Here is a 26,897-nt window from a genome sequence, read left to right as displayed (position 1 = left end):
TGATCGGCAACGGGGAGAGCAGGGCTGACACCCTGCACAGTTAACCGCCGCTGCTGTGTAGCGCCGCGCGGCGGTTAACTGTCAAAGCACTGACGTAACTGTACGTCAAGGTGCGCGAACTCACTGCTCACCATGACGTACAGTTACGTCATGGTGCGTTAAGGGGTTAAGGTTAGGGCTCTGACTCCGAGGTCCAAAAACACAAATCTTCTTTTTCAATTATTCTTTAGTTGATTTACTTGTGTGTTTTGGGTCAGTGTCTTATTGCCTCACTCAATGTCTCTTCAGCTTAAGGTCCTTACATTCTCCTGTAAAATGTTTTAACCCTTTAAAGACCAGACCAATTTGAGTTTTTCATTTTCGTTTTTTCCTCCCCGCATTCCAAAAGCCATAACTTTTTAATTTCTTCGTCAATATAGCCATATGAGGTCTTGTTTTTTGCGGGACAAGTTGTAGTTTTTCATGGCACCATTTATTGTACCGCATAATTTTTTTGTGTTTGATGGGGCGCCCCCCTCATTCTAACAATTTTAATGCCGCGGTCGCGATTGACTGCGGAATTTAAGGTGTTAAACGTCAAAATCAAAGAACTTTGATTCCGCCCGTTGCAGTGAGGTGTCGGCTGTATAACACAGCCGTCACCCGCTGTTTATGGATCGAGCTCAGCCCGTGAACCCGCTCCATACTTCCCCTTAACGACTTTCCGTGTACCAGTAGGTGACATGTCGTTAGGGGGTTAAAACACCTTTTAATTAATTGTTCTCTTAATGATTGCAAGGCATCCAGTTCCTGAGACAGCAACGCAGCCCCAAACCATGATGCTCCCTCCACCATGCTTTACAGATGGGATGAAGTTTGGGTATTAATGTGCAGTGTTCTATTTTCTCCTAACACAGAATTAGTCTCATCTGTTCATAAAACATTTCCCCAGAAGCATTGTGGAACATCTAGGTGGTCTCAGGCAAACTTGAGACAGGTTCACACTAAACAATATTTCTTAAGAAGAACAGATTTGCCAGTAACCAGGCTTTGTGTGCCTTTATGTAATAGGCAAAGCACTTGTTAAACCCACACTTCCAATCTCATCTCCTTAATTGAAATACCTTTTGCTAATTATTTATTGAAAAAGTCATTAACACAGAGGTTCATGAACAGCACAACTGTTTGTGTGTTAATAGTTTAGTTAGATTATGTCTGTCTATAATTTGACAATACATCCCTATACTGTACTTCTTCATCTGTAGCCACCGCCATCACAAGCCATGCCCATTTCCACCTTTACCATTTACACTCACTCCTGAATTAAGTTCTGTGTTATCATTAGATGTGTAAAAAAATTGGTAGAGACCCTAGCAGCTGGCAGGGATAATTTTAATGAACGAACAAATAAATGTGCAAGGCACAAGAAAGTCCCAAGTTTCCCAACTGCTATAGAATTAATTAAAATATAACTTTTAATGTTTAAATTAGAAACAAATTGGAAACAAGTTGCAGTGCATAAGGTAAATGGTTGTACAATAGTTTGTGTCAATTAAAATTTTTCCTCAGAGCTGGTTAATCTAACGTTGGAGATCTGATGTATGTTAGGATCTCAGTGTGTCAGGCATGGACGGCAGCTGCAGACTGCTCGGGCAGCCTCTAGTATGACACAGTGATAGAGTTTATTTGTTAGACCAGCAATGATTTTAAAAAAGAAACGCTAGCCCCCCCGACATGTTTCACTGCTTCAGCAGCGTCTTCAGGGGATAATTTCAGGGCTATACTATACAATAGCCCTGAAATTATCCCCTGAAGACGCTGCTGAAGCAGTGAAACATGTCGGGGGGGCTAGCGTTTCTTTTTTAAAATCATTGCTGATCTCCAACGTTAGATTAACCAGCTCTGAGGAAAAATTTTAATTGACACAAACTATTGTACAACCATTTACCTTATGCACTGCAACTTGTTTCCAATTTGTTTCTAATTTAAACATTAAAAGTTATATTTTAATTAATTCTATAGCAGTTGGGAAACTTGGGACTTTCTTGTGCCTTGCACATTTATTTGTTCGATCATTAGATGTGTGTCACAATGCCATATATTCTGCCCCTGCTGCTGCTCTCATCCCACATTTTGATGCCCCCCAAATAAAACATACAGAGAGGGCGGCATGATGGAAAACTGCTATTTGGCCAAAAACGACACCGCCCAGTGTTAATTTTAGGGGGCAGGGGTGGAGTGGTGTGTAAATATTCAATGCACAGTGTAGAGGAAGAAATTTGGGGTTAGGGGAGTATACATACACATGTAGCATGTAACGTCCGTGGTCGCTGACCACAGACTCCTTCCATCCAGTCAACGCCCTTCTCTCAAGAGATGTTTGCACAAATGGCCGTCCTGCTCCACAGTGACCACCAGGGTGCGGTCACGAGCTCAGTCTAGACTTGAGAAGCCAGAGCACAAGCATGTTTGTGATTGAGCTAATTGGTCCAGAGTACCCTGGGCTATAAGAAGGTTCCAGCCCATTCTCCCACGCCTGAACTTTGTTGTGTATTCCTAGTCTGTCTTGCATATGGCCCCCTAGTGTTTCCTGCTCCCAGTGTTCCTGTATCCTATTCTTTAATCCTGATCTAGAGTCGTGCTGTGCTGTATACCACGCCTGTCCTGCTTTTCCACGCCTGACGTCCACCTGCAGCCAAGTTCCTGCCAAGCCTGCCTTGCTACTGTCCAAGCTGCCACAGGTACCCTATACGAACTATGGACTTTTACCTGCGTTCTGTTGGCTAGCTGCCTTACCGCCAAGACGGTACGGCCCAGTGGGTCCACGAACCCAACGTGACATAGCGTAAGTGGGTGAGAGGGTGTAAGGGGTTAGATATACATAAAAATGTGTAGAAGGGGTCCGACACATTCTCGGTGAAGAGTGGGCAATACATGTTTGAATGTACAAAAAGGTTAAGGCCGAATACATGCACAGTTGACATTCCTGAGATTCAAATCACATTAAAGACTATGTACACCGTTGAAATATATATATTTTTTTAAATAAAAATGTTTATCCGTGTGATTGGTGCAACTTTCTAATTACTTTTTATTAAGAATAATTTTTATTTTTTGAGATACAGCTGCTTTGTATCCTGTTTACAGGGCAGCTGTATCTCACACCGAAAACCTGAATCTGTCAGGTCCGCTGGACTGACATGTTCAGTGTCAGCAGGTCCACGCAGGATCAAGCTGTTAATGATCACTTCTAATTTCATAACTTAGATGTGATCAATTACAGGTGGATCATGCGTGTCAGAGACACACAGGACCCGCTGACACTGAAACTGTCAGTCCCGCGGACCTGACGGATTCAGGTCTTAGCGCACGATACAGCTGCTCTGTATACAGAATACAAAGCAGCTGTATCTTAAAATGTAAAAATAATTTTTAATAAAAAGTATTTTGAAAGTGGCAACAATCACACTGATTGACTTTTTTTTAAAAAACAAAAAAAACAAAAACGATTTTAAAGGTGTATGTAGCCTTTAAAGTGTAGCTAAACATTTGACAAACTTCTGACATGTCATAGAGACATGTCAGAAGTTTGGATTGGTGGGGGTCCGAGCACTGAGACCCCCACCAAACACTAGAACGAAGCAGCTGAAGCGCTCGTGTGAGCGCTCAGCTGCTTAATTTCTGTTCGGCTTTTTCCTGAAAGCCGATGTATCAGAGTACGGGCTCATAGACTTTCTATTGAGTCCGTACACGATACATTTATTTCCGGAAAAAGCCGAACAGACACGAAGCAGCTGAGCACTCACACAAACGTTTCAGCTGCTTCGTTCTAGCGATTGGTGGGGGTCTCAGTGCTTGGACCCCCACCAATCCAAACTTCTGAACTTGTAACCATGACTTCTTGTTATTCTTAGGCTGGATTCACACAAGGTCATTACGTCCGTAATGGACGGACGTATTTCGCCTGCAAGTCCCGGACCGAAAACAGTGCAGGGAGCCGGGCTCCTAGCATCATAGTTATGTACGATGCTAGGAGTCCCTGCCTCACTGCCGGACAACTGTCCCGTACTGTAATCATGTTTTCAGTACGGGACAGTTGTCCGGCAGCGAGGCAGGGACTCCTAGCGTCGTACATAAGTATGATGCTAGGAGCCCGGCTCCCTGCACTATGTTCGGTCCGGGACTTGCGGCCGAAATACGTCCGTCAATTACGGACGTAATGACCTCGTGTGAACCCAGCCTTAAGAACACATTCATGATGGTGAAGGTGACCTGACAGTAAGTACAAGCTCAGAAGAGTTATATTTACAGATTAATGCAGCAGTTCATAATCAGGAGGGGAAACAAAACAAACGAATATTTGAAAGTGTCTTTATGTTCAATTAAAAATCTATTTGAGTTCTATTTTCATTTAAACTCCTTTAACTACTGTATTTTTCCTATATTGTGCTATTTTTCTCATGATCATCAGTGTCAGAATACATGGAAACGAATATATATTATACACTATTGCCACCTAGTGGATGCGAGCAGAAATACAGCAGGCAAAATTTGCAACATTTCAAATTTACCGACGCAAAACTCTGCTACATATTGTTAATCAAATATCCTAGTGAATAACAATATAGTTATACCATCCCTGTCATGTCTTATATGCAAATCAAGGTAAATCCTTTGTTTGACACTTGTTCCTATTGCAATTTGACTTTGTACCTGATTCTGATCCTGACCTTGACCTCGGTCTTGTTCCTGGAAAACGCTCCCGTCTCGCCGTTTAGATTTGTCACTTGGTCCCTGCGGTTCTCCTCCTATATCGACTCCTAGCCTGACTCTTGAATACGGTCCTGTCTAATCCTCCGGTTTGCTAGTTCCGTCCTACTAATCTGTTGACGATTCCTGGCTACATTCCTGACTCCACTACAGCGCACCTGCCGCCAATCGGTGACTAATCTGGGGGCCGTGACCTGGGAATACAACCGGGAAAGTTCATACCTTCCTGTGGGGATGTAGAGTAAAGAACAGCGAGTTTCCCTAGACTCCGCATCCCAGTTTAACCAACATCATATAAATTGCGGCTTAGAGGATCAACTTCCCTGGTGAGAAACATAAGGCCCCGTTCAAACAGAGTTTTTTTGCAAGCGGAATTTAAACTGCCTGTATTTTTTTTTCTACTTTTTTTCGGTGTTTTTCGTTTGCAACTATTGAAGCTAATACAAAAGACGGCGCGAAAAATGCTCAAAAACAAGCGCCACAGGTTTTTTTCTGCCTCCCATTGATTCCATTTGGACCTGCCACTTTCAAAGGACATGCAGCTTTTTTTTCCCACGAGCAGCCAAATGCCAGGGAAAAAAAGCCTCTGCCTTCCAGTGAAATCGATGGGGGGACGATTTAGTCCGTTTTTTGGCTCTGATTCCGATGCGGTTTTCGTGTCAAAATCTGCAGTCTGTGTGAATGGACAACAACAGGCAGAGCCAGGGAGAAGTATGACTTCAGTCATTAATGTGCAGGGGTGAGTATTGTGTGGCTGCTGCAAAGGTCCTCTAGCTCCTGATCTGGGCACTATATGGGGCAGTGGCGTAGCTATAGGGGTCGCAGTTGCGACCGGGCCCCTAAGCCTGGGGGGCCCACGGGCCCCCGTTGCCATACAGCAAGCTTCCTAAATAAATCTTCTGTGCCGTGAAGACGGCACTTCCTGGTTACTACGGTCACATGGTACACTTAGTGTACCATGTGACCGTGTTCTCACATGACACGTCTTCCAGACAGTGGAGTGGAAGAGTTGGTGCGGAGGACTCCAGGTAAGCTGCAGTCTGTAATGTAATGTATTGTGTGGTGTTGTAATGTAATGTGTTGTAATGTAATGTAATGTCATGTGTTGTTATGCCATGTAATGTATTGTGCTGTTTGCGGTGGAGAGGGGGGGGCGGCGTTTAATCACAGCCCCCCCTCCTCTCTCCACCGCAAACTGCACAATCCAACACAATACAGTATAGTACACATGACTGTATGAGAGCGGGGCTGTGGCTGTGTAATAGTCATTGCCCCGCTCCTGAGTCCTGACATGTGCCGTCAGGATGATGCGATGCGGCCGGGGCTGCACTAATGATCTGCGGCACTGAAGACAGAACATGGCGGGCGCGCTACAAAACACCAGTGTCTGAACCGCCTCTCATGACTAGCCTAAGTAGAGTCATGTGCTGATTAACCATTTTACCTGTATTCCCCTTCTTTCGCCCCCTTCCCAATAAAGACACGTGACAACCGAGGTTGGATGTGAAATGGCCACAGCCGTTTATTTATTTAACATTAATTAAATGCAATTTAATCTGAAACATTCGGATAACTCTTTTAGGAATTCGACCAGAGAATTCCTACTATAATTCACATGACCCAACATGGGTCAATTAACACTAACCAGAGCTAAGTTTTTTGCTTGTTTCTCCTCCCACTGCTTCCGGCTCAATCCCGAAAACAGCGGGAGGAACAGTTACCACACCCCGGCTCCTCCCATCTCTCCCTCCTCCCTCACCTAACCTGTCCTTCCTATTGGCTGAACCCTCCCTCCTACGGCAGTCATGGAGGCTTCCCGTTAAGCCCTCCATGCTGCCGTCCAGCCTCTGCTTTAGTGCAGCGCCGGCCGCATCTCCTCATGCTGACCGCGCGCACGCACTTAATGTCAGGAGCGAGGCAATGGCTGTATTACACAGCCGCAGCCCCGCTCTATAACGGCGGAGATCAGAGAAACCTCTCATCTCCGCCGCTATTCTCCTGAATGCTGCGATCAAATCTGACTGCAGCATTCAGGGGAAAATGAGAGGGGGGATGCCCCTGGATCGCGTCACAGGGAATTCCTGTGACGCGATTGAGGGACATACCATATATGGGCAGACGGCCCAGGGTCCATTGAAGGACCCCAGTGCTGTCTGACCATATTTCCTGTTGTTAGGGCATACTTAGGTATGTCCTAACAACAGCCTATGTACTATCAGTACACAGGCTAATGTACTGGCACATATCTGATATATGTCATTACATTAAAGTTTAAAAATAAAGTAAAAACAAAGTAATGTTAAATAAAAAAAATACACATTCACCTTTTTTACAATAAACATTAAAATAAGTCTCAATACATAAAATATACATATAATCGGTATTGGCGCGGCCGTAATAACCTACACAACAATTTTTTTACATCATTTATGATGTGTACTCTGTAAAAAAATAAAATAAAAACTGCTTTCTATCACTTATTGTGGGGCACGAGGTGCGATGATGAATTTAACCTCCATGTGCCTCACATTAAGGGCTCATTTACACAAGTGTGTGCGTTTTGCGCACGCAAAAACCGCTGTGTTTTGCATGCGCAAAAGGCACTTAACAGCTCCGTGTGTCAGCCCTGTATGATGCGCGGTTGCGTGCTTTTCGCGCAGCCGCCATCATGATGACACTCCGTTTGGATGTTTGTCAACAGAAAAGCACGTGGTGCTTTTCTGTTTGCAAACATTCTTTTGACTGCTGTTGCGCGAATCACCTGCGTCCCATGGAAGTGCTTCCGTGTGGTGCGCGTGATTTTCACGCAGCCATTGACTACAATGGGTGCGTGATGCGCGAACAGCGCACAAATATAGGACATGTCGTGAGTTTTTTTCAGCGGACTCACGCTAAGCAAAACTCAAGGACTGTCTGCATGCCCCCATAGACTAATATAGGTGCGTACGACACGCGTGAAAAGCACGCGCGTCACACTCGTGTATATCACGCTCGTGTAAATGAGCCCTAACAGTAATTAACCCCATCATGTACCTTACACATTAACCCATTATGACTGAGAAACATGATGGGGTTAATTACTATTAATGTGAGGCACATTTAAAATTCAGCATCACACCTCGTGCCTCACATCAGAAAACGAAAGAACTTTTTTTTTATTACTGTTGGCAAAGTAAACGAAGTATCGGTATCGTAGTGCAAATTTTGGTATCGTGACATCGCTACACTGTGGGTCGCGTCCCCCCTGGGGGTTCGTGTGAAGACCTCCGGGGGGTTGCGAGTCACTCACCGAGGTCCCGGTTCAATTCAATGCTGGAGCAAGGAGCTGACATCTACTTGATCCAGCATTCACTGTGCCCTGAGCGGCTCGACGCAGGCAGGATGCAGCGACATCATCGCACCTGCCTGCACTGAGTCACTCATAGCACACACCGAAGGAGGCGAAGGATCCTCCACCCGACGTGGGAACGGGGATAGGTAAGTAATTATGTTATTTTTCTATTATGCACATATGGGGCATTATACTGTATGGGGGCTGATATTGCGGGGGGGGGGGGACGGACGGACGGACATTATACTGCATGGGGGCTGATAAGATGGGGGCATTATACTGTATGGGGAGCATTATACGGTATGGGGTTGTTATGGGGGGCATTATACTGTATGGGGGCTGATATTGCGGGGGGGGGGGGGGCATTATACTGCATTGGGGCTGATAAGATAGGGGGCATTATACTGCATGGGGGCTGATATGGGGGAATCATACTGTATGTGGGGCTGATATGGGTAGCATTATACGGTATGGAGATGTTATGGGGGGCATTATACATTGTGGGGCATTATACTGTGTGGAGGCATTATACTATGGGGGCTGTTGGGCAAGGCGTCTGGGCATAGGCGCGCGCAGAGGTCTGATGATGATGGTGGTGTTGGGGAGTGGTAGGGGGCCCCAGCTGAATTCTTGCACCTGGGCCCATGAGCCTTTAGCTACGCCCCTGATATGGGGGCATAGTGTACACAATGTATGGCGCTTTATTTGAGCACTGTATGCAATATTATTAGGCATGGCAAAGCACTATTATTTGTGTACTCTATGGTGGCTTTATGTAGGCGCTGTATAACTATATTTTTTTGGCCATTGTATGCAGCAGAGGCGTTGCTAGGGACTTAAACGATAAGGGGCACAAGACCCGAGACGTATATTTACCCCCCCAAAAAAATATGTGTGCATGTATGTATATGTGTATATATGTGTATGTATATATATATATGAGACAGCATATCTGTAGCACTATGATCCCATAGCTATAGATATAGGTCCCAGCTCGCTGACATTGCGACTCCAGCGCTGGACCCAGGAAAGGTAAGAATAATAATTGTTTTGCTTACTTATGTGTTACTAATTTCTTTTGTTTGTTTGTTTGTGTTTTTTTACAGATTCAATGACGGCTTTTTTATTATTCTCAATAAAATGGTTAATGAGGGTTGTGTGTTTGTTTTTTTATTTCAATACAATATTTTTTCTATGTCCTTGTATTTTTTTTAAAGTTTATTACTGCCGCCTTAGTAATGGCCAATGGCTGATTGACAGCATCCATTACTAAAGCAGGGCTTAGTGTTAGCCGGTGCAGAGGCTAACACTAACCCCCATTATTACCCCGTTACCCAGCGCCACCAGGAGTATCGGGAAGAGCCGGGTGTAATCCAGTACCCGACCATCTGTAGTGATTGTCGGGAACTGGGGCGACCGCAGACTGGTGTAATTGGGCTGGGAAAGCCCAAAAACCATGGGCCTTCCCACCCTCGTAATACTAGCCTGCTTCTGCTGTGTTGTATCTGGCTGGTTAAGAAAAATGGGGGGGACCCCACATTGATTTTTTTCTAATTATTTATTTTTGTGAAAAAAAAATATATGTGGGGTCCCTCCCATTTTTCATTTTACCCAGCTCTTCCCAGCACCCCTGGTGGGGGTGGGTAATGGGGTAATAATGGGGGTTAGTGTTAGCCTTTTCACTGGCTAACACTAAGCTCTGCCTTAGTAATGGACGCAGTCAATCAGCCAGCGGCCATTACTAAGGCGGTAGTAATAAAGCTTAAAAAAAATACAAAGACGTGGAAAAAATATTTTATTGAAATTAAAAAAAACACACAACCCTCATTATCCATTTTATTGAAAATAAAAAAAGTTATCATCGAAGTAGTCCTCCAATCCGACGCAGTACAACATCCGAACCTGTAAAAAAAGCACAAACACAAAAAGAAAAGAGTAACACTTGTGGTAGGCCTAGATACAGGACCCATGTGTGATACTGTCTGTTAGACCCTGTATCTAAGCCTACCACAAGGTAGGCTTAGATACAGGGCCCCAGCAGACAGTAACATTATACTTACCCTCCTCTTCGGCTGCGCAGCGTTGATCCTGACGCCATCCAGCATTATTATTTCAAAACTAATGCTTCTGAGGTATTGTCTATTTTTCTCTTTACCAAAATATGGGAGGACAACAAGGTTATGCACAGGGATATCCACTGACCTTGATTTAGCCCTATTTGGAATCTGATTTCTCCACATTGGTCAGAGGAATTAGGTTTACACTCTATGCGACCAAATAGGCTTCAGTCTGATTTGCTGGGAACATGATTAGAGACAATATAAGACAGACACATTGGTGGAGATTTACCAAGCAAAATGCACCAGAAATCTGGTGGAAATTGTATCAAAAAAATTGGAGGACATTTTGTGCTAAAGGTATGGCCTAATAGATGCCTGTCAGTTTTACACTGACAGGTATAATACACTGCAATACAAAAGCATTGCAGTGTATTATAAAAGCGATCAAAATATCGCATAGTAAAGTCCCCTAGTGGGACTAAAAAAAAAAAGTTACAAAAAGTTTAATTAAGTTTATAATAAATAAAAAAAATTAAAGTCCACTTTTCTTCCTATAAAATGATTTATTATAAGAAAACTAAGAAGAGAAAAAAAAAGCTACAAAGAATTGGTATTGCTGTGCCTGTAATGACCAGAACTGTATGACTATTACATTATTTAACCCACACGGTGAATGCCGTAGAATATTCAATAAAGAACAATGCCAGAATTGCTGTTTTCTGTTCATCCTACCTTCCAAAATGATCATAAAGTCCTGTATCCAAATATGGTACCAATTAAAACTACAAGTTGTCTTGCAAAAAATAAGTGCTCATACAGCTACATTGACGAAAAAATAAAAAAGTTATGACTTTTAGAATATGGCTACACAAAAACAAATAATTTCGAAAATAAAATGTTTTTAATTTGCGCAAAAGTTGTAACACATAAAAACTATATAAATTTAGAATCACCATAATTGTAATGACCCGCTGAATAAATTTATTATGTATTTCATACCACAGGGTAAACGGCGTAAATTAAAGATGCAAAAAAGAATGGAAACATTTTCCCCCCAAAAAGTTAATAAAAGTTAATCAATAAATTATATGTACTCTAAAATGGTGCCTTAAAAAAATACAACTAGTCCCGCAAAAACAAGTCCTTATACAGCTATGTTGACGGAAAACATAAAAAGTTATAACTCTTTGAATGCGACGATGGAAAAACCCAAAAAATTGCTTGGTCATTAGGGCCGAAAATAGGCTGGTCGCTAAGGGGTTAAGGAAAACAAAGGTGGAAATTTAGGGTGTTCAAGGGCGAAAATACACCGGGTTCCGACGTAGCGTAAAGACTGCAGAATTTCCGCAATGGAATTCTGTGCAGAAATTCTGCAGCATTTACAGTAGCAGCAGAGTGGATGAGATTAATAAAATTGTATGCCCACACTGCGGCCGAAAAATGCAGCGTAAACGTTAATAAAGTGACATGCGGTGCGGAATTTAAATTCGCAGCATGTCAATTTATGCTGTGTTTTTGTTGATTTTCTGTTGCAGGTTTGAATTCAATGTGGATGGAATACCCGCAACAGAAAGCCAAGTGTTGCGGCTTTTGTCGCGAAATCACAGCACTTACGTCGCAAAAATTGCAACTCCAGAAAAAAAAATCATACTTACCCAGAACGCTCTCCTTCTTCCTGCAGGCCGGCCTCCTGGGATGATGTTTCATCCCATGTGACCGCTGCAGCGTCACATGGTCTGAGACATCATCCAGGGAGGCCGGACTACCCGCAGGGAAGAGGGAGGGGGTAAGTTTGAACAGCTTTTTTTTTTTTTCACAACGGAAGTTCAGTTAGAAAAACTGCACCACAATGTGTTGTGGTTTTTCGGATGGAAGGTGCTGTGGGTTCAAGGTCGGATATGCTGCACAGTTTTTATGCAGCGTATCCGACCCGTGGGAACCCGGCCTAACACCTCTTGTACACGACCGAGTTCGGGCCGTGAAAAACAGTCCGTGTGTCGGCTGGATTTCCAGACCCCACTACGGTACAGGTTAACGGGACTCCTGGCATGATAGACATTTTATGATGCTTCGAGTCTCTGCCTCCCCACGGAAATGCTGTTCCGTACTGTATCATTTTATTCAATACGAAACAGCACTTCCGTGAGGAGGCAGAGACTCCTAGTATCATAAATGTCTATGATGGTAGCAGTCCCGTTCACCTGTACTGAGGTCAGGCCCGAATTCGGTCGTGTGCAAGAGGTGTAAGACATAGAAAGTACATCAGAGTGCGGTAAGGGGTTACTATACAAGTGTCTATATGTGTACAATGTGTTCTACAAAGTGTTCTTACAAGTACTATGAACCTACAACAATAAAAAGAACACAACAACAGTAGTCAGGTTGTAAATCTTTATGCTGTTTTTATGTAGAATAATTAAAAAATAATATAGAATAGGATGCTTGTTTACAATGGAACATGTCATTAACGATCATACATTACATTCATAGAAAACGCTGCTGCTGAATAAAAATTAATAAATTAAAGGTTCCTCATAAAATGAAGCCGGAATGTTAAAAGTTATCAACAACTACAGAGAATAGCAGGTCCACAACACACAATATGCTTTACTTGTCATGTGAGGTCATTGGCCCGTGTCACATGATTTCACCTGCTACTACAGGTAATTGTATTAGTTACTGCACCAACAGAGAGGCAGGAAAGCAAAATCATTCTCATTTTGAAATCTGAGTGTCACTTAAAGAGGCTCTGTCACCACATTATAATTGGGCTATCTCCTACATAATGGGATCGGCGCAATAATGTGGATAACAACAGTGTTTTTTATTTTGAGCAAGTTATGCACAATTTTATATTTATGCTAATTAGTTTCTTAATAGATAACTGGGCGTGTTTTTACTTTTTTACCAACTGGGTGTTGTACAGAGGAGTGTATGACGCTGACCTCGCGAGATCACGTGTGCTGTCATTCACAGAAACTTTACCGAAGTGTCGGGAGTGATGAATAGACATCGCGTCCTGGCTGGAGGTGACACTTTGGACTTTGGTAAAGTTAATATGGGAGTATGTGACTGCACAGCGTGATCTCGCGAGATCACGCTGTGTTGCGAATACTGCTAAAAAGGAATAGAGAGAAGTGTATGACGCCAATTGGTCAGCGTCATACACTTCTCTTTACAATGCCCAGTTGTTAAAAAATTAAAAACACGCCCCGTTGTCTATTAAGAAACTAATTAGCATAAATCTAAAATTGTGCATAACTTGCTCAAAATGTATCATTTTTAAAAATAAAAACCACTGCTGTTATCTTCATTACAGCGCCAATCCCATTATGTAGGAGATAGGGCACTTATAATGTGGTGACAGTGCCTCTTTAAATAGGGTTTTTGGGACTATAATATTGATGGCCTATCCTTAGGGTAGGCCATCTAATCAGGTCTTTTCGGGACCTACCCAGCTGATTGAATGTTTTAAAGGCCTAGTGCCATACATCTGATAGTGGCTGTGCCTGGTATTGCAGCTCAGTCCCATTCCAGTCTCATTCAAACACCAGGCATAGCCACTACCAAACAACCACTATCAAATGTATGGTGCTGTGTCCTTAAACAATTGACAGCAGGGGTGCCGGAACCCCACGGATGTGTAGCGTTGTAAAGTTGTAGCTAAGATTTCCTTCCCCCGGGGGAGAAGATTACGTTTGTTGTCCTTTTCCTGTATCCTAATATCCTGGCCAAGCAAGATTAGCTTGTTTAACGCTCCCCCTGGCACCCAGCACCTGAAGTACATGACGTGTCAGCCCCGCCTAGCTATGCTCCTGGTATGCATGTAGAGTGGTGTGAAAAAGTATTTGCCCGTCACCTAATTTCTTCTATTCTTGTTAATTTGTCACATTTAAAGGTTTTTAAATAATCCAGCTAATTTTAAATAAAAGATAAATACAACACAAGTAAACACAAAATGCAGCTTCTAAATGATCATTTTATTTCTTGAGGCTAAAGATTCATTGAAAGCCTATAGCGCCCATGTGAAAAAGTAATTGCCCCCTAACCCTAATAACTGGTTGTGCCCCACTTGTCAGTAACAACTGCAATAAAAATGTTTTTTTTACATCGCTGTGGAGAAATTTTGGACAACTCTTCTTTGCAGAATTGTTTTAATTCAGCTACATTGAATGGTTTTCGAGTATGAACTGCCCATTTAAAATCTTGCCACAGAATCTAAATGGGATTCAAGTCAGGACTTTGGCTCGGCCTCTCCAAAACCTTAATTTTTATTCTTTTCAGCAATTCAGAGGTGGACTTGCTATTGTGCCTCGGATCATTGTCCTACTGCATAACCCAACTGCGCTTGAGTTTTAATTCACAAACTGACATGCAGACATTCTCCTTCAGGATTTTCTAATGGAGAGCAGAATTTTTAGTTCCATCAATTATGACAATTCATCCAGGTCCTGGAGACGCAAAGCAGCCCCAGACCATCAAGATACCACCACGATTGACTATTGATATGATGTTCTTATGGTGGAATGTGGTGCTAGCTTTATGTCAGATATAATTGGACCCAAAAAGTTCCACCTTTGACTCATCAGTCCACAGAATATTATCCCAAAAGTATTAAGGCTCATCCAGATGTTTTTGAGCAAATGCAAGACGAGCCTATGTGTTCTTTTTGGTCAGCAGTGGTTTGCGCTTAGCCACTCTCCCATGGATGCCATTTTTGCCCGGTGTCTTTCTATTTGTGGAATCGTGTACATTGACCTTATCTGTGGCATGTGAGGCCTGCAGTTATTCAGATGTACGTCTATCTCTTTGAGGACCTCCTGGATGAGTCGTCGATTTGCTTTTGGTGAAATTTTGGTAGGGAAGCCACTCCTGGGAAGGTTCACCTCTGTTCCAATTTTTTTTCCATTTGCTGATAATGACTCTTACTGTGATTCACTGGAGTCTCAGAACCTTAACAACGGCTTTGTAACCCTTTACAGACTAGTAGGTTTCAATTACTTTTTTTGGCATCTGTATTGTTAATTTTATTTGGTTAACTGGCTGATTTAGTAGCAAAGGGGGCAAATACTATTTCACATAAGGCCAGGTAGAGCTGAACACAATTTTCCTTCAATAAAATAAATTATCATTTAAAAGCAGCATTTTGTGTTTACTTGGTTATCTTTGTCTGATATTAAAAGTAGTTTGATGATCTGAAACAATCTAGTGTTATAAATGCAAAAATAAAATAAATAACTTTTTTACAGCACTATATCTTACAAATGTATAACCAATATTAATTGATAATATGGGCGCACATACAAGCCAAGGAAGTCTCAAAGTAACTCAAAACAATAGGGAAGATTTACTTAGACTGGCATTTCATACGCCAGTCTAAGTATGAACAGCGCTGGAGTAAGATGCACCTATTTTTTTTAAGAGGTGCACGCCAATAATAAATTAGGCACATCTGTGGCTGAGCTGGCTTAGATTTTCACTATAATTTATGCCAGTTTCTGGTCTAAGTTATAGTACAGATATAGCAAAGTTTAACTTGACTAAGATAACTTGCTGCAACATGATATTACACAACAACAAAAATAACATTAAAAAAACATTGAAAAACACTTAATAATTTTTTTTTGCCACCATCTATTTAATGCGTTAAAAGTCAAGACAAAGAGTGCTACATCTTAAAATGTGATGACGTGTGGGTGGCCTCGCCACCTTTCACTAAGTACCACTCAGCTTTTTAGAAAAGTGTTAGGGAGCGGCGGAAAGATCAAAAAGTTGCAAACTTTTTGAGCAAAGTACGTGTGTGGATTGTTTAATTAATTCCCTCCCAACATGTACTGCATCTCTGCAGAAATTTGGGTTATAAATGAACTCTTTTATCATAAGACTAACATATGTAAATATAAAATGTGATAATTAGACAAAATTGAGAAAGTTACATCAACACATCATGCAGGAAAGCAAGGATGGCTACAAACATCGTAGAAGTCTATAGACTTAAAAGAAACATACGGACAATAATATATGTACATGAATGTACACTGTCTTTGGATCACATTAATTTGGACTAGATTTATCATCAATATATACATTAAAAGCAAATCCATTCAGTACCATGCAATCCAGATATTCCATAAGTGTTTGTAGCTGCATAGTGCCACCAGCACTGCACGCAATTGAAGCGGAGGGGATGGATGCAGACATTCTAGTTGCTTAGGAGTGAAATTTAAATTATGTTTTATTTCCTTTATGGTTGATAACACATGAATATAATTTTATGGAGGGGGAACCAGAGGTGTAACTTGAATCTACTGGGCCCCAATGCATAATCTGTAGTGGGGCTCCCCAACTATGAAGTGTCATTTATAGTACTGGTGTTCTTAAATGGGCCAAAAGGAGCTTTGGGCCACCTTAGGCTCCAGGACCACAACCTCTGCACCCTCTAAAGATACGCCTCTGCGGGAAACAGATGCATTTTAGATGTAATACTGTTAAATTACTGTAGATATGTAAGGATTAACACATATACATAACATAATGTCGGTTGGTCATATATAAATTGTAAGACCTTTAATTGTATCCTGAGAGCCATCGGTGCCTGGTTATGTTAATCAGTCACCTAGGTAGAACTACAGTAAATTCTCCTTCCTCTATTATGTTCTATTTAGCTTATACTGCACATAGTTACCATATTTTCAAATGTATAAAATAATGTAAAAGTGCATTTCTTCTAAATAAAAATGTAAGAATGGAATTTATAGAAATAGCTCTGTGTAAAAAAGCAATTGATGCTTATGTCCCTAAATAACATCAGATTCTCCTATAAGGAGAGTAAAAAGAGTCATTGTATATAATACACAGTTCAGTCTTAAAGACTAAACATTGAGATTTCTCCAATGAAAGAGACTTGGCTGGAGCGAATAGCAATAAAGAATCAAAAATAAGGCCCAAATGAGATAGGATGCACAATGGACTTAATAGTTGTTGTATGTAATGTTGGCTACTCAATGGTTCCATCATAGACAATTTTTAAAGCTAGACATTCGTATCAGCTTTGTCTTCTGTCTTCATTTCCATGAGAGCTACAAAAGGACGCACAAATATATCCTGAAACATTCATGGTTTAGATTCATCTCACAAAAGAGATGCTTGTAGGTGCATATTTTTGAGGCATTGGTTCCTGTGAGGTTCCAGCTTCCATCATGTCGTTTTGACCGTCGTTTCCTCCAAAGACTTTTTATGTAGGAAGCCAAGTTTATGAGAAGAATGCTGGCCAACAGGGTCCTCTGTCCATACCAGTGAGGTGGATAAACTTTTACGTTCATTCCTGAATATTGATCTTCTGCGTTGTCTGTGTAGCAGCTGTTTTAGTTTTTCTTTGAAGAAGCTTGTAGTCAAAGTGTATAGGATGGGATTTAAGGCACTGTTTATTGGGAGAATAAATATAACAATCCAAGAAGTCACAGTACCTGTAAAGAGAAGAAAATAACACCAGGAGTTTGATGTGACAGATTTGCTATGGTATGAGAACATAACAATTTGTTTTCTATATAGTTGGCTAGCAACCATACAACAACATATAAACCTAAGAGGAGCTTAATGAGTTGAGCACTAATTTTATTAAGAGAAAAATAGTATTTTTCATTCCAGTACTTTTTTTTTTTATTCTCAAACAGCCCATCTGTTACCTGCTTTTTATTTTAAAGGTTTAAATAGAATTAGGTAACATTAATAATAAAAAGAGCATCTACCACCTTATGTTCTAGTCCAAAATAGTTGCTTACGTTTTTAAATATTAATTCTTTAAGGTCCTTCTGTGTAAATAAAAGTAAATAAATTAAATTGCAAAGTGAAATTTGTAGTAAAGTCTTTTTAAAGAAAATACTTTAATGGTTTATGCCAAGAACAATAGAAAGGGCAAACACCTAGCATCTCAGAGCCTTTACCAACTCCCTTCTGGCATCATTAAAATCAGTAGTTACCTAGTTTTTTTTTGAACACCTATTTTGGCACACAATGGCACTATTGTTTTGGTACTTTATGGTGCTGTTATTTATGATTTATCTTTGTAGAGATTGTGCTACTGCTTGTAATAATTTACAACTGCCACAGGTACCCTATACAAACTATAGACAATGACCTGCGCCCTGTTGGCGAGCTGCCATACCGTCAAGGCGGTATGGCCCAGTGGATCCACAGACCTTTCGTGACAGCGCTATTGTTTACTGTAAAACCACAGACACTCCTACTGAAACCCAACTGTACCCATTAAAGTCAATGGATTTCCGCTGGCCGCTGGTGGTGTCCATTGTGCAACGAAACTGGTGCTGACGGTATTTCCATTGTTCTGCTCTTCTGATGGAGCAGAAAAATGGAAAGCCGAACGCAGGTGTGTACCCAGCCTATCATAGTTGTTAAGGTTGAAAACAGACCAATTCAGTCTATTGTTTCTACAGTCTTAATCCAGAAGAAAGCAGTAAGCTGCTGCTGCACAGAATTTGCATTAGTGGTCATCAGATTGTCTACAGTATATGCCGCGTTTCAATCAAAACCAAGTTTTATTTCTGGAGCTTACCAGGGATTTCTACACGAAACAAAGAGAGGATTTTGAGAAGGAAAACAGGAATCCAGCACACGGCATCTGAAAAAACGATGAAGAAAAATCTATTGGCAACAGCAACATCCATGTGGATATGGCTCTTGATTTCTGATGTCTGCAGAGCAGTCTTCTGTATTGAGCAGAACATACTGACGTAAGAAAACACGATAATGATGAAAGCCACAAGGTTCACACCTGTTGATGGATTAAGAATTATTAGAGGAAAAAATGTTAAGACACAACAATGAGAATTAATTCACATTAACAAATGAAATAGACTAATTTACATAAATTCACAATAAAAATACTGCCATCCATGTTAAATAAGGCTGTTTTCACACCACGTGAAAGATTTGGTCTTCTGTACTTTTTTTTCAAATCAAAAGTAGGAATGGACCACAGCACATGAGTAATGGAAAACATTCCTAAGAAATATAAGGCAATTCTGTACCAGGATCTGTTACTACTTTTTATTAAACAAAAAAAACAACATATGGGAGGATGGATCTCCTGAACATTCAGGCAGTGATACAGAGAACTGTGCTGCGTGACTAAACAGCTACATTATTCTCTCTATGATCTGGCTGCTTCCCTGGGGGTCTAGGGTTTATGCCAACTTTCCTGGTGGTCTAGGGTAGTGAAGGTATTATTGGATGTTTCCTTGTTGTTCTAGGGTAATGATGGGATTCATTTCACTATACCTGATGTTCTAATGTAGTTAAGTAGTTAGTAGATGCTTCCCTGGTGGTCTAGGGTATTGGAGGGGTTGATGTCTGCTTCTTTGGTGGTCTAGGGTAGCAAGGGGGTGGGGTTAATGCCCATTTCTCTGGTGATCTAGGGTAGTGGAGGGACTTACGTATACAATGAGTTATGTTCCTCTAACAGAAAATTTTATGTAATGTGCTCATAATGTTCAGCTTCCTTTTTGCTCCCTGCACTGCTCACACAGATCAGTAGAGTCAGGGATGCAAAGGACTGGGCCGCTGTGAATAAATAGCGACACTGTTCTCTCTATCATTGGCCAAAGCGCTTGATAAGCAACCTGTCCCATTGCTGGGGAAACCTTCAGTTTGGGCACCCCTAACCAGTTTAAAGTCCTGAGCCCCGAGTGGTGCCTCCCCCATGACCGCTCCTCGAAAAAGCTCTGATCCCGCCCTATGATGATAATGAGATGACTGCGGACCCTGCCTCTAGTTTACACAACACAAGCTAAAAAGTAATCTCTATAAAACAGGAATATCACCAGTTTAGAGTTGTCTTTTGGTGCTTTACATGATCTTGTGATATGGTCCTATGTCCCTGGTGCCATATTTTAGCAGTCCTATGACAACAATGGCGCACAGTAGTATAAACTAAACAACACAAGTAAGAACTAGGCAGCCATATGAAAGGCTCTAACATGTTAGGGTGCTGGCTGCTGAAGACTAGTTTATTGTCTAGATCTCACATGATCATATTTGTTATGATCAGTATTTACTACAGATGGTAAGACACAATAGTATATTTTTTTATCTGTTTTTGGTCACATGTTGTCATGTCAACAGTATACTGGGTATGACTATTCTATTATTGTTTGTTTACTAGCTTTATTGTTTATTTTGGCACAAAACGGGTTGTATGTACCACTATAATTTTAATTTGTCTAGGTGCCAAGAAAGTGTGTAATGACCCAGAATGTTACCCATATTCATAATCTCTCCTGAAACACCTTTTTACGGATGAAAGGTTGTTGGGCAATGAAAGACAAGTTGGGATTGTGACAAGACTAGTTATTTAGCCATGAATGAAATATGGAATTCTAAACATGCACCAATATCTTACCTAGAAATATCCCAAGAGAGTATCCCTTGCCTCCAGCTTCTTCTGTTTGATCAGGATACAGCGGGAAGCACACTCCATTTTTTCCATAGTAATTTCCGAAAAAGTCCTCATTCCAAAATGGAATCACAGCTATTATAAATCCAATAACCCATATTATCATCAGTGTCACAAGAGTCTGACGCTTGCCTGGCCGAATGTTGCTGAATGGAAAAACAATGGCCAAGTACTTTTCCAATGTCAAATAAGTCAGGAGCAGAACAGATACTTCTGTGGACAGCATGGCTAGAAATCCAAGGCTTCTGCATTGCAGGCTTTCCATCCAGATGAGTGCATATTTTTTGTATTGTCCTCGATATTTGACATCAAATACCCCAATAAAAAAGAGATAAACTCCCATCAGACAATCAGCACCTATTGAAAAAATATAAGAAATGATAAAATAAAGTATAATATCTAATACATTATCTTAACAGAGTCACAAGGAAATTATTGAGCATTTCTTCTAGGGGAGACAATATTCAAAATACAGTGCTGTACGGAGCCCCTTATCATTATATAGAGTAGCAGGGGACTCCGTGTGCTTCTAAGCAACTTATTGAACATGGCTCTGCACAGTATCTTTAGTGTCACAGGTGGACGCCAGGACAAGTAAGGGAGCGATTCTGTGCAAAAGTCCTGCAAACAACTGCCATTATCTCATTTTCCAAGTATAACTTGGTGGAAATTTGGGTTAATTGATAATTTTCACATCCAGTGGCAAGATCTGGATATTTTTTTCTCTGGAGTGGGTACAGACCATATTCATGATACGGTGCTAATAGATTCCAGCTAAAGGGGTTGTCCACTACCGGGCAACTGATGACCTATCCACCGGAGAGGTAATCAGTACATCAAAGGTGCGGGGTCCGACACCCGAACCCCGCACCGATCAGCTGTTCTGGTGGCTTGCAGGCACCGGATGTTATGGCACATTATGCAATGTACAGAGCTTGAAGCTGTTGGCTCCATACATTGCATTGTGGCTGTGTTGCCAAACTGCAGCCCTGCTCCTATTCACTTGCCGGAGCAATCTGCTTCTGGCATGGACGTCCGGTGCCCAGAGGCAGCCGAATTGGCTTAACGGTGCGGGGTCCGTGTGTCGGATGCCCACAGATCATGTACTGATAGGTAATGAGTTGTCCGGTCGTGGATAACACCTTTAAGAATATGCCATAAATGTCTGTTAGATGCGGGTTCCAGCTCAGGGACCCGCACATATATCAATAATGGGTGTCACCCGACCCTCGTTTTGCCTGGTGAAGGGGACACTGTTCTCAGATTCCAGGCAGGGACTAGTGGAGAGTAAGCTCTCTCAATTCTTTTCTACGGGAGATATGGAAACAGCCGAGAACCACTTGTTCAGCTGTTTCCATAACTCCCATATAGTAGAATTGAGAGGGCCTCCTTTCTGCTAGTCCCCTCCCAGAATTTGACCACCATTCTTGATGTAGGTGCGGGTTTCTGAGCTGAAACACGCATCTAACAGACATGTATGGCATATTTTGTGGATACGCCATAAATGTCTAAGTTGGGGATACCCCTTTAAGTAGTGGGGATTTTCCTATTGTCAACTTTATCATTAACTGAAGTAATTCTCCAATGAAAATCCTCATTAAAATTCTTTTTAATTTTTTTCCATATTTTATACTTATACTTACAGCATAAAATCTTTATAGACATCGTGTGCGTCTTGTTCTCCGACTGAATAAATGATCTCATTCCGATAACGAAGATATTTCCAAAACAAGTGATGCAGGCTATTACCCAGACAAATACACGAAGGATGGTGTTTGCCAGAAGGTTTTCAAATGATGATATGCCATCTGTAAGCGGTGTACATACCCGTACATGAGGTGCATAAGAACAATATCGAAATTTTTTAAAGTATCTTTAAAAAAGAAAGATAAATGTTAAAATGAAGAGAAATGTCTTCCCAATCAAAAAACAATAAGAAGCCTTTTTTTATTTTTTTTGTCTGGCTGGACTCCATGGCTACAAGGACAAATAGAGGACCACAATGGGTTAATGCGTTGTTTTTTTTTTTCCTTCCTTCTCTTCAGTACTCCTCTCCTTGTGGGGTGGGTGGTCTATATAAACATGTAATGCTATTTTTATTTTTGGAAGCATATAAATTGAGTATAAAAAAACCCCCAAAATAAACCATTCAGAAACATGGAAAATTGAGTAGAAATCCTTCTTAATATACAGACCTGTCAGAGAAGCATGTGATCAGTGGCGTAACTACCGCGGTAGCAGCCGTAGCGGCTGCTACGGGGCCCGGGGCTTGAGGGGGCCCGTGCCGCCAGCCGACACGCCCACCCAAATGCCCGGTGGCGCCGCTAGCAGCCGTTATGGCTGCAACAGCAGTAGCGCCGCTACTGTGGGGCCCGCGCCGCCGACCCTTACACAGGCCCTCTCATGCCTGTAGGTGTCGCTAGCACCGGAGGGGGCCCCAGTGCTAGCGGCAGCCAAATACATGTATTGGCACTGAATGGCCGGGCATGTTCCGTGCCTGACCATCCAGTGCCTTACAATGACACTGATTGGCTAGCGGCGCGATGACCTCATCGCGCCGCTTCCATGCTTGGAAGGTGCTGATTGGCGAGGCAAGTCATTCTGCCCCGCCAATCAGCGTCATTGGAGGACGCTCGTTCAGCTCCTGCAGACATGCTCAGAAGAGAGCATGTCTGCATCGCCAGTGAACAGCGTGGGAACGGGATCATGTGAGTATGTCAAGTTTATATATTTTTTTCCTCATACAAATGTGAATGGCATTATCTACAGGGGGGGTCGTCTTTATGTGGGCTATTATATATAGGGGGTCTATATGTGGGGCAGTAGCTACAGGGGGGTCTATATGTGGGCCATTATATACAGGGGGGGGGGGGTTATATGTGGGGCAGTAGCTACAGGCGGGTCTATATGTGGGGCAGTAGCTACAGGGGGGTCTATATGTGGGGGTGTGGGCCACTATATACAGGGGGCTCTATATGTGGGCCATTATATACAGGGGGGGTCTATATGTGGGGCAGTAACTACAGGGGGTCTATATGTGGGGCAGTAGCTACAGGGGGCTCTATATGTGGGCCATTATATACAGGGGGGTCTATATGTGGGGCAGTAGCTACAGGGGGGTCTATATGTGGGGCAGTAGCTACAGGGGGGTCTATATGTGGGGGTGTGGGCAACTATATACAGGGGGCTCTATATGTGGGCCATTATATACAGGGGGGGTCTATATGTGGGCCATTATATACAGGGGGGTCTATATGTGGGGCACTATATACAGGGGGGGTCTATATGTGGGGCACTAGCTACAGGGGAGGTCTGTATGTGGGGATGTGGGCCACTATCTACAGTGGGGTCTATATGTAGTGCATAGTCTACAGGGGTGGGCTATATATGGGACACTATATACAGAGGTGGGCTATACGTGGAGCACTAACTATAGGGGAAGCTATATGTAGGGCAGCACGGTGGCTCAGTGGTTAGCACTATTGCCTTGCATCTCTGGAGTCCATATGTGGGCACTATCTACAGGGGCTTCTATGTAGGTCACTATCTACAGGGGGCACGGTGTGTGTGTGACAGTTATATTTAGATGTGTTGAGAATTTTAAGTTTGTTTATAGGTGCAGAAATGTTTTAAAAGTGAGAAGCTGAAGACATCTAAACGGAAAACTGCAGAAATGGGTCATGGCCGGGAGAAATCCATCATAGATGTCTGAACTGGAGGGAGAAGAAAAGAACTAGAATCTGAGACGTCACCGGTGAGTCACTTAATGTAAATGTTTATTCTGCCTCTAATCAGTATTGTAGTCACTGTATGATCTGCAGCGAGATGATGGTGGTATGATTTTTTTTGTGAAACCGCATCTCCCAGCATATCCTTACCATTGTTCCGGCCATGCTTGGAGCTGTAGTTTTACGCCATACAAACCTATACGCAGTGGCGTAACTACCGCTATAGCAGCCGTAGCGACTTCTACGGGGCCTGCAGCATGAAGGGGCCCGTGCCACCCACCGGCACGGCCCCATCCCATGGCCGCAGGCTCCGCTAGCAGCCGCTATGGCTGCTACAGCGCGACGCCACTGAAGGGGTTGTTCCTACAAAAGACATGCATCCCCTATCCACAGGATAGGGGATACATGTGGGATTGCTGGGACGCCCAGCGATGAGGAGAACGGGGGACCGAAAGTCCCCCCTAAGTTCTCCATGACAAACCTCGGACTTCCGGGGTCTGTGTCGGCAGCTCCATGGAAATGACTTGTGCACCGGTCGTGCTTGTGCACATGCGTGACCAGCGCTCCTTTCATTTTAATTGAACTGCGCAGACGCCGGAAGTCTGAGGTTCGTCATGGAGAACTTCGGGGGACTTTCGGTCCCCTGTTCTCCTTATCGCTGCCAGCGATCACACATGTATCCCCTGTCCTGTGGAGAGGGGATACATGTCTTTTGTAGGACACACTATAGGCCGTTTTTTTTTTTTGGGGGGGGGGCTATACGGCGTTATCTACAGAGAGGGCTGTATGGCGTTATCTACAGAGAGGCCTGTATGGCGTTATCTACAGGGGGGACTGTATGGCGTTATCTACAGGGGGCTGTGTATGGTGCTATCTATAGGGGGGCGTTGTGTGGTGGAATCTATAGGGAGGCACTATCTACAAGGGGGGGGGGGGTGTGATACCCAGAATGGGGGGCCCCAGTCAAAAGTTTGCTATGGGGCCCTGTCTTTCCTAGTTACGCCCCTGCATGTGATAAAATGCCATGGATGGAGCACCATGAGTTTGCACACCCACAATTTCCAGATGGAAAAAGCTAATGAGCTTTGTAAACCATGAAAACCCAGAGTTTTTGAAGAACTTTATCACAGAGCTTGTAAGTCTGGACATTGGAGGGGTGTAGGAGTTTACAGAACTCACCATTCCCACCTATGGAAGTTTCTGACATGTCTACCTACATGTTAGAGTACATTTCCCCTTAAAGGTACATGCTTTTCTACTGTTTTTCCTATTAAAATATATGAATAGTTATAAATAATCTTTTTAAAATATTATATATTGCATAATACAAAAGGAAAACAGCCAAATCAAGCATTGTATACTATTTCAGGAGCAAACCAATGAAAAGTTGCAAGAAAGACGTCTACGGTACCAAAAGCAACCTATTACTTTGCATTGATACTCAATATACGAGCTGTATCATTGTTTTCAAGTAAAAAGGATTCTATTTGGAATTTGCTTGTGGCGTACTGGTTGGCTATCTGTTGAAATGTGCACGATAATATACGACCAGCGCTGAAGACCCTCTGTACAAGGATTTTATCTGGAGAACACTTTATGCATGGCCTTACTAAGGACTGTATGGATTCGTATTGTTACTTTATGCTGTTACATTGGCAAAGGATTATGCAGTACTGTATTGCTATTTAATTTTTTTTTAAAAAGGAGAAAGAATATATACAAGAAAAAAAGACGAGGGTAATCCTCAGCTTTTTGAACATACTCCAGATAAAAGCAAAAAGGATAAAAAAAAAATTGAAAAACTGGTGTGAAAAGTAATGCAGCTAGGAGTAAACTTAGTCCTGTTACATGTAATTCTCCAATGGAGGAACATGATGGAGGGAGGCACGTAGATGTGTCCAAAAATCTGTCAAATTTGAGTATAACATCTGTCGATACGGCAGTAACACAGATAGAGCCATAACTAGGCAAAGGACTAGTAGCAATCTATAAGTACAACACATCAATTGCAGAGTTTTCCAGCAATATCGATTATTTAAAAGGAGTTCAGCTCGTAAGAGAAGTTATGCGGAAATATAAAGAAAGGATGGTATAAGCAGAAGAGAGGAGCACAGTAGAGAATACCATTGAGTCCCTACAAAAAGATGTTAAAAAGATGCATTAAAAGATAACGCGAGGATAAAATGATAGATCTGGAAGACAGGTCAATGAGATATAATCTACGTATAATTGGCTTCCCTGAGAAATGTGAAGGAGAAAATTGTGCGGACTTTGTCCAGACCTGGATATTGAAGTATATTGATAAAAGTGCTTTGTCATCTTCTTTTCTAATTGAACGTGCACACAGAATTTCAACAGGGAATAGTATTCCTGGCAATAGGCCAAAACCAATCCTAGCAAAGTATTGGTATCTTGTGATCGAGACTTAAAGTGTTTTTTCCATCAGAGACATTTATGACATATCCACAGGATATGTCATAAATGTCAGATAGATGCATGTCTCTGGGACCCGCACCTATCTCTAGAACGGGGCCCCCTAAACTCCATTCTACTGCTCT

General features: G+C 42.2%; 1 protein-coding gene across 1 annotated transcript in view; it reads right to left on the bottom strand.

Annotated features, from left to right (window-relative positions):
• Nucleotides 1–16,909: 16,909 nt before the first annotated feature.
• RXFP2 (relaxin family peptide receptor 2) overlaps nucleotides 16,910–26,897 on the bottom strand; it is a 587,658-nt gene continuing 577,670 nt past the window's right edge. Inside the window, exons 15-18 of the mRNA XM_075851693.1 lie at nucleotides 22,255–22,484; nucleotides 20,558–20,968; nucleotides 18,713–18,931; nucleotides 16,910–17,606 (exon numbers count right to left, since the gene is read on the bottom strand). Of these exons, the coding sequence (XP_075707808.1) occupies nucleotides 17,338–17,606; nucleotides 18,713–18,931; nucleotides 20,558–20,968; nucleotides 22,255–22,484 (1,129 nt within the window). The 3' untranslated portion in view covers nucleotides 16,910–17,337. The remainder of the gene's footprint in view (nucleotides 17,607–18,712; nucleotides 18,932–20,557; nucleotides 20,969–22,254; nucleotides 22,485–26,897) is intronic.

The sequence above is a fragment of the Rhinoderma darwinii genome, chromosome 2 (assembly GCF_050947455.1).
Source record: "Rhinoderma darwinii isolate aRhiDar2 chromosome 2, aRhiDar2.hap1, whole genome shotgun sequence".
In the NCBI taxonomy this organism is placed as follows: domain Eukaryota; kingdom Metazoa; phylum Chordata; class Amphibia; order Anura; family Rhinodermatidae; genus Rhinoderma; species Rhinoderma darwinii.
Note: the sequence above shows the minus strand (reverse complement) of the source record. Positions and strands in the feature narration are given on the sequence as shown.